The following is an 8,815-nucleotide window of genomic DNA, read 5'->3' on the forward strand; positions in this document are numbered from 1 at the left end:
CAGGTCACTCGACGGCACATGACAACAACAGCAGAACTAAACAGCTGTTCTTCTTGCGTCGTCTGTATGACGTTCCTCTCTGATGCACCGTGTATTGAATGTTTCAGGAACCAATGGTCCTGGAGGATGTATTCCTGGTCTTCAGCCAGGAGGAGTGGACCTTGCTGGATGACGCTCAGAAGACTCTGTACAGCGACGTCACGTTGGAAACCTTGACCCACCTGGATGCCGTCGGTAAGAACGGCTCTCTCTGGGTTTTGCAGGCTTCAATTTAATATGTAATCGCTCATGTCACGGTAGCTTTAGGAACGTCGCAGACGTGGCATTTTGTCAACTTGTTGGCTGTAAGTTTAATCTGTTTATTTTATTGCCTGTAAATGCATTTTTGTCGGCTGTCAGACGTGATAATGATTGACAACGAAATGATTGACTTCCTGGGGAGGAAGTGTTCATTTTTATTCCCATGTTAGGGACACAGTTTATTTATCTGACACATTTTTTTTTCTCAGTCTGTGGTCTGATTGCAGTGAAAATAGACTTGACTTGATTCCGTCCACCATGAAGGAACAGGTTCATGAAAGCTCTCTCCAGTCTGGACAGAATTCCATTACTAATTGGTCCGCAAGAGAAAAATCTCTCCTCTTGCGTTGAAGATTGAACTTTACAATCCGTGCAGTGACTTTTCCGCTTTAGCTTTTCTGGCTTGGAGTCTTTTCCTTGTTTTTATGCTTTTTGTGCCTAAAATCCAACACTTCAGGATGTGTTGTTGTTGTTTTGTGCTAAATTTGGGCCTCTACTTCCTAATCAAGGCTATTGATGTGATTATACCGCCTTGCAAAATCTCACAGAGGTGTTACCTAGTGACTCATTCCTTTCCCGGTTGCCGGAGGAATGAAGCCGCCAACCTGTGTCCGACCGTCTCTCTGTTTGTACAGCAGCCGCCTTCTGCCCGACCCTTGCCTAACTTTCTCTTTTCATGTCCTGACACTTGACCTCGGCGGCGGCGGCATCAGTGATTGACAGCATCGAGGACCGGCACACCTCAGCCAGCAGATGCGTGTTGAAATTCCGAAAGCCTTTCCACGCTGTGTCCTCCCTGGCAGAAGCAGCCTCCCTTGTGCCTCATGAGTTGGAGAAATATTGCAGGTCAGTATTCTGCAAGTAAAAAAAAACTACCCCGGGGAGAAAGACATCAGATGTCAAGACAATAAATTGCACCTCTCTGTGTGTATGCGCTTGGACCAGGTTTCTTTTTGTTTTCCCCATAAACAGTTAAAATTTTATTTATAGCCGAATCAACCACGCACAGAAATTTTATAAAAATCAGTGTGACTTTAATTCCAAAAGAGGAACTGGTAGTGGAAATTGTTCTTGCTAACTTGTTTTACTTAGAGTGACAAAAGAAATTCAGATGGTCTCCCAGGTTTGGATTCCTTTGAAATAGTTCAGAAATTACGCAGGGTGTTGTGTCGGAAGTATTCTTGTGCCGTGTTTTTGTGGGGAAGTAATCTGTTATGATCGGTCACGGCGATACTTGATCAGTTCTTCACAGTATAGATCCAAGTCCCTCATGGATTCCAAAGGTTCAGGACATCCCGTCCTCCATTGGTCTTGGATGTTGTTGCGGGCTGACTCACCGATTGCGAGTTTCTCGAGACACAAATGTCCATTCACGGGCGCTCTGGTGGCGTAGCGGTAAGACACGGCGCTACCATGCCAGCAAAGGCTCGCGGTCAGCTGCTCCCGGACAGACAGATCGGCCGTGTCCTCGATGCCTTTGCAAACCCCCTGCACGGCGGTGTCTGTCAGGAGCCCATTGCAACTGCATTCCAACAACAGCGTGGATCCGGGCACTTGGTTCTTGTGTCCCCGCCATTCGTGGGTTTTTTTATAAACTCAGACGGAACGCGACGTGGACAGACATTTGAAGTGCGTGTTCCGAGTGTGTTGACCTTTGGGGAGGAGATTGCACGTCCTTCTCCAGCACAGCACCTGTGGGATTCAAACGGCTCACCTGTGGGATTGCAGTGCACCTTCTTGCCACCAGGCCCCCAGAGCTGGGCGTGTGTTTATCGTTGGACAAAAGTCATCCGACCCTCTTCGATGTTATCCAAGCCGTGCCTGTTAACAGTAGTATTTCTCCTCGACGTTTGAAGACGGGAAACCTGACACAGTGCTGGGCAAAACACAACTCTGCTCGTTGACTTTGTTGTCCCGGGGAGGTGAGGGCCGATAAAGATGGAATTTTTTTTCACTACATGCTGAGTAATATTTTTTTTTCTCCCAAAGTCATACATGAGGGGATCTGTGAAAATACAGACGGGAATCCCTTTTGCATAATCTTGAGCCCGTAGTATCCCAGGCTTGACGTGCTCAAACACAGTTGTCCCGCATTCAGTCTTTTTTTCCAGTTTTAAGGCCATGTCTCGAGCTGTCCTTGTGGAACTCTTGTAGCCGTTGTCCTGGGTGGTGTCGTGTGATTCAAAGCAAGGAATGGTCCCTGTGACTGCTCTAAATCGAATCTCCTGGGTTGTGAGGTGTGAGGGAAGGAGTCTTGTGTCTGCACGTAGCCTGTCAGTTTTGTTGTCCACGTACACACGTGAGACAACTTAATTGGGTGAATGTTTGCATTAATCTCTCACGCTTTTCTTCACGTGTCCGCAGCCAGCAGCAGGCGTTCAGAGAAGCTTCTGAAACCCGTCAGCCTCCTTCATCGTCCATCCTGCGTCCAGCTTTGCACAACCACCCTGCGAAGACGCCCGGCCACGCACCCAAGGATCATGGTGTCCGCGCGGGACCTTCTCTGTCTGAAGCAACGCCGTCTCCAGGTAGAGACAGACGTGAGGGAGGGACAGACGGTGTGACAGGCTGTCATCGTGCCCTGCCGCTCGGTGGGCCGCCTCCTTCGTCATCTGTGCTTTCCTGCGCAGCATTCCCGGACGGAGACGGGAGTTACGAACGCCTGCCCGAGCGGGACGGTGGTGTTTGCAAGGCCTTCCCGCCAGCGATGCAAACCCAGAGTCAGCGGCGCACTTTGGGGTGCACGGACTCTGGGCCAGCGTTCTCTGCCTCCTCCTCCTCCTCCTCTTCCTCTTCCACGTCGTCGTCTGTGGTCGGCCACCCTCCCGGAGACCGGCCGTACGGGTGTCCTGAGTGCGGCAAAAGGTTCCGGTTGAACTTGCACCTGACGGTGCACCTGCGAGGTCACACAGGTGAGCGTCCGTACAAGTGCAAGCACTGCCGGGCCGCGTTCGCCCACCCGGCGGCCCTGCGGCGGCACGTGCTGAACCACACGGTGGAGCGGCCGTTCAAGTGCCCGCTGTGCGGGGACGGCTTCCCCTACCGCTCGGGCCTCAGCAGGCACCTGCGCGTGCACAGCGGCCAGCGGCCCTACAAGTGCCGGCACTGCGCCAAGGCCTTCATCTACCCGTCGCTGCTGACCGTGCACACGCGCACGCACACCGGCGAGCGCCTCTACGCCTGCACGCGCTGCGGCAAGGCCTTCCTCCTGGCCTCGGCGCTCACGCGGCACACACGCACCCACACGGGCGAGCGGCCCTACGCCTGCACGCGCTGCGCCAAGCGCTTCGCCGACCTGTCCGGCCTCACCACGCACGCCCGCATCCACACCGGGGAGAGGCCCTACCGCTGCCGCCTGTGCGCCAAGGCCTTCACCGACCTGTCCGGCCTCACGCGCCACGCGCAGACGCACACGCGCGAGCGCCCCTACGCCTGCACGCACTGCGGCAAGGCCTTCGCGCAGTCCTCCACGCTCACCGTGCACCTCAAGACGCACGCACGCCGCAACACGCACGTGTGCACGCACTGCGGCAAGGCCTTCGGCCACGCCTCGGCCCTCGCCATGCACACGCGCGTGCACAGCCCGCACAGGCCCTACGCCTGCACGCACTGCGGCAAGGCCTTCGCGCACCACTCGGACGTGGCCAAGCACGCGCGCACGCACACCGGGGAGAGGCCCTACGCCTGCAAGCACTGCGGCAAGGCCTTCATCCAGGCCGCCCACCTCACCCAGCACACGCGCATCCACACCGGAGAGACCCCCTACCGCTGCCCCGAGTGCGGAAAGGCCTTCGGACGCGGCTCCGCCCTCAACAGGCACATCAAGACACACCCTCCTGAAAGCCCCTACCGCTGTCAGGCCTGCGGAAACACCTTCCTCGGCCTGGCCGCCTTCACCGGCCACCAGCGGGCCCACGCCAAGGACGCGCGCCCCTACGAGTGCAAGCAGTGCGGCAAGACCTTCAGGGGCGCCTCCGGACTCGTCCTGCACGTGCGCACGCACGCGCCCACCTCGCAGGCGCCCTACGAGTGTCAGCACTGCGGCCAGGCCTTCCTGCACGCCTCCCTGCTGACCCAGCACATGCGCACGCACACGGGGCAGACGCTGGACCCTGTGTCGGCCACGGGGCACACAGACGTCCTGCCGGCCCTCGCCTCCCAGACGACACGGGGCCGCCTGCCACGGGCGCCTGGCTCAATGCAACGCCTAGGAGGCCTCCTGGCCTCGCACGCCACTGTCCACCTGAGCTCGGACGCTGCAAACAGCGCATGAAAAGCTCCCCTTCCCTCTCCCACTCGACCTTCCTCTACGCGTCGCTGGCCGCACTCTCCAAAGACCTAGCAAGAGAAATCAGGTGCAAAAGCCAAGCTTTGGAAAGGGCTCTCATACGCCAGAGGGCCTTTGGAAATGGAAATAATGACTTAAAGGCTTGACTGCTCTCTCACTCTCTGTCTTTCTCTCTCTCTGTCTTGGATTCTCTCTGTCTCTCTCTCACACTGTCTTCTCTCTCTCCTCTCTTTCTGTCTGTCTGTCTCTGTGTCTTTGATTCTCTCTGTCTCTCTCTCTCCTGTCTCTTTCCTCTCTTCTCACTGTCTTCTGTCTCTCTCTCTGCCTCTGAGTCTCTCTGTCTCTCTCACACTGTCTTCTCTCTCTCTTTCTCGCTCGCTCTCTCTCTGTGCCTCTGAGTGTCTCTCTCTCCTTTCTCTCTCTCTGTGTCTCTCTGTATCTGAGTCTTCTCTGTGTCCTCTCTGTGTGTGTGTCTCTCTCCTTTCTCTCTCTCTTTGTGTCTCTCTCCTTTCTCTCCCCCCATTCCTCATTAGACACAGGTGGCCTCACTAGACGAGAAGCCTTATTAATTTGAATGATGTAGGAATTCTACTGTTGACGTGGGGTCTCGCCCTGGAGAGGTCCCCTTGAAATGTCCACAGTGTATGAATGGCTTTACTTGTCTCTCTCTGTGTCTCTCTCCATCATTCTCCCCCATCTCTCTCTCCACCTTCCTTCTCAGTAGACATAGGTGACCTCCCTCTTGAGAGAAGCCTTGTGAATAGAGATGAGGTGAGAGAAGCCGTCACGCCGGCGCTCACGCCTCACTTCACGTTGGAGAACACAGGGCTCCCCGTGGGTAAGCGATGTGGACAGCCACGTAGGCTCCCAGCTTCTAAAACCACACAGGGCAGAACTCACCGTCCAAAAGCTTCCCTTTCAGCCTCGTGACTGTCCCTTCCACACAACCAGTTACAAAACGCGCCTCCGGATACAAGACAGACGGGCTGGCTGATTGCAGAGCAGCACCTTCGTGAAGAGGTCAGTGAAGGGCTGTTGGACAGCACTGGGAAGATGGCCACTTTTGGTGAACGCCAAGCTGTGCTTAACGCTGCTCAACTTGACCTTCCTTGGCGGCTTTGGCCCGCAACAAGAAATCTGCTGTCGTTATTGCAAAATAAATGGCATTTCTCTTCTTTCCATGTTGTTCCTAACGCTATATTGTCTACCCTGAAAGGTTGACGCTCATCTTTTTAGTTCCTAGCACTGGGGTTGGTTTCCATAGTTCTTGACTCTCCTTCCACGCTTTCTTAGGACCCAGTTCCTTATTTTATCGTTTTAGTTTTCCTCTGTCACAGGCTATGAAACCTGTGCACGTATTCTGTTTTATCTTCTAATCGCTCCTTTCTCATTCTTTTGTAACCCACGCATGGCACTTAGAATGTTTATCGTAACCGTGTTCACCAACTTGTATTTTCTGCAACCCTTCCTCTGTACAATAAATAGAATTCTCGACCAGGAATACAAATTCTCTTCCTTTGGTGTGCTTCTTGAGCTGTTCCAAACCGTCTTCATCGTGCGTGTCCGATTGTGCATCATTTAGGATTGTCTGTCTGTAACATGAGTTTATCGAAGAATGCAGCACAGAAACGTATGCATCTGCACTATTGTTGTTAGGTGCCATCGAGTGCAGAAAGCCTCGTAGCGACCCTCTCCTGTCTTGCACCATCCCCACACTTGCTTCCACACAACAGCCCATTGCAGCGGTCACCGGGTCGGTCCACCTGGTCAAGGGTGGTCTTCTCCTTCGCCAACCGTCCACTCTTCCCTGCATCGTGTCCCTCTCCAAACAATAGCCTCCCCTCACAACATGCTCCAAGTACGTGAGACAACTTTCCCAATTCTCACTTGAAGAATTCCTCCTGGAAATCTTGCTTCCTGGCACTGGTGAAAAAAGAAATAACTTGCAGACAGAGATCTATATTTTCTTCTTTTTCTGGTGATTCCACGCAGGACCCAGGGAGATTTTACCCTGAGGAGTTCACAGGCTGTAAGAATCACCCAGGAACAGCTATAAAAATCACACAGGAAGAGATTTCTCATATTGCTTTTGTGAAGTCGCAGGTGGATTTGAACCTCTTGACTTTGGGTTGACAGGGCAACACGTTACCACACACTCACAGCTGACCCTGTGCATAGCACAGAAGGAGATTGCTCATACGTCCCTCTTAGAGCTACTGCGTGCATTTGAACCCTGCACCTGCTGCTTGCTAGTGCATCTCCTAATCACTAAGCTACCACAGTAGCATAGTGCCCCTGGGACCTTTAAACCTGAAAAAGGTTCTTAAATATATATCTGTGTGTTGACAAGAGGCTCTAGGGTGCCAAACGTGACGAGGACGAGGGCCCAGGGTAAGGGAGGTGTCAGATCTGATGTCTGCAGTGTTTCTCTGAGGCATAAGCTCTATTTCACTGCTTGTTGTTATTGTTATGTGCCGTCGAGTCGTTTGCGACTCGTAGCGACCATATGTACAACAGCCCTAAACTCTGCTCTGTCCTGTGCCAATCGCACTGTCTCTGACACACCCATCCCAATTACCCCAGTCACTGAATCAATCCACCTCATAGAGGGCCTTCCTCTCCTGCGCTGTCCCTCCACCCTCCCAAGCATGATGTCCCTCTCCAAGGACCGGTCTCTCCTCACTACATGTCCAAAGTATGTCAGACGAAGCCCCAGAATCCTTGCCTCCAAGGAGCAGCCTGCTTTAACCCTCTCCAGGACAAATCTGTTTGTTTTCCTAGCAGTCCATGGTACATTCAGTACTCTTCTCCAGCACCACAGCTCAAAAGCATCCACTCTCCTTCTATCCTCCCTAGTCATTGTCCAACTCTCTGATGCATAACAAGCGATTGCAAAAACCATGGCCTGTATCAGGCGCACCTTAGTCTCCAGAGAGACACCGTTGCTCCTGAGTACTTTAGAGAGGTCCCTAACAGCACACTTTCTGATCGCGATACGCTTTTTGATTTCCTGGCTGCTGGTGCCAAGAGTGTTGACTGTGGAGCTGAGCAAACTGAAGCTGTGAACAATCTCAATCTCTTCACCATCCATCCTGATGCTATCGATTGGTCCAGTGGTGAGAATTTTTTGTCTTCTTAACATTGAGCCTCAGTCCATATTGAAGGCTACACTCCTTGATCCTCTACGGTAAGTGCACCCAATGATAAATAATAGTGGAGGAAGACCCGTCAGCAACTTGCAGTTCACACAAACACAGCCTTGCTCCCTAAAGCAAGGGAAAGGGAGCGCTTGAAGCCTGGGTCGGCCTCGTGCAGTCCATCTTAGATGGTTTGACATCTAAAAAAGGGACTGTTGTGATTATGTGCCGTTGAGTCGCTTGCAAACCTATGAACAGCAGCTCTAGACCCTGCTCTGTCTTGTGCCAGTCTTACGGTCTCAGATAAAGACCCCATGATCCCAGTGACAGATTCAATCCATCACATCAATGGTCTTCCTCTCTTGGCCTGTTCCTCTACCCTCCCAAGCATGACGTCCCTTTCCAAGAACTGGTCCCTTCTGCCCGCATGCCCAAAAGTAGGTCAAATGAAGCTTCAGAATCCTTGCCTCCAAGGAGCAGCCTGGTGTCTCTCTCTCTGGGACAAACCGGTTTGTTCTAGCAGTCTATGGTATTTTCAGTCCTCTTGTCCAGCACCACAGCTCAAAGGCATCAATGCATTTAGCATCCCTAGTCATTTTGCAACTTTGTAAGGCGTAGTAACGTCAAAGACTGTAGCCTGGATTAAGCGCACCTGTCTCCAGACTGCCATTTTGGAGAAGTCCCTGACAATAGACTTTCTCAAGGCAGTTTTGTCTTTTTAATTCCCCGACTGCTTGGTCCCAAGAGTGTTGATTGTGGATCCAAGCCAAATACATTTATCAAAATGGAAAAACCCCTACGTACGTGTTTCTTCCATGCAGACAATCAAGTAAGTGTCCCATGGGAATTGACTGCTGATTAGGTTTTGTACAAACTGCAAGAATAACGTGAACTCCCATGGAATTTTCACTCCGTACGTTATTCATCATCTATTCTAGACCTCCGTCGTCAGCCGTTACATAGTGAGTGGAAGAGAGGTAACAATCTTTCAAGTGTTCTTTGGGATAACACTAAGCCTTCTCTGTTGTGAATGTTGGTGTCTCTCATTGTACACCACCTTCTGAATTCACCTTCCCCTTAGGCAACTTTT

The 8,815-nt window shown here is 52.3% G+C and overlaps 1 protein-coding gene across 1 annotated transcript in view; it reads left to right on the plus strand.

The window, feature by feature from the left end:
- The window catches only part of LOC102844893 (zinc finger protein 135-like), a 47,017-nt gene extending 42,444 nt beyond the window's left edge, over positions 1-4,573 (plus strand). Inside the window, exons 5-8 of the mRNA XM_006902842.1 lie at positions 108-234; positions 1,014-1,146; positions 2,665-2,828; positions 2,931-4,573. Coding sequence (XP_006902904.1) covers positions 108-234; positions 1,014-1,146; positions 2,665-2,828; positions 2,931-4,573 — 2,067 coding nt within the window. The remainder of the gene's footprint in view (positions 1-107; positions 235-1,013; positions 1,147-2,664; positions 2,829-2,930) is intronic.
- The last annotated feature ends 4,242 nt before the right edge of the window (positions 4,574-8,815 follow it).

This window comes from Elephantulus edwardii, unplaced genomic scaffold, assembly GCF_000299155.1.
Source record: "Elephantulus edwardii isolate Elephantulus edwardi_28Jun2011 unplaced genomic scaffold, EleEdw1.0 scaffold00462, whole genome shotgun sequence".
NCBI classification, from domain to species: domain Eukaryota; kingdom Metazoa; phylum Chordata; class Mammalia; order Macroscelidea; family Macroscelididae; genus Elephantulus; species Elephantulus edwardii.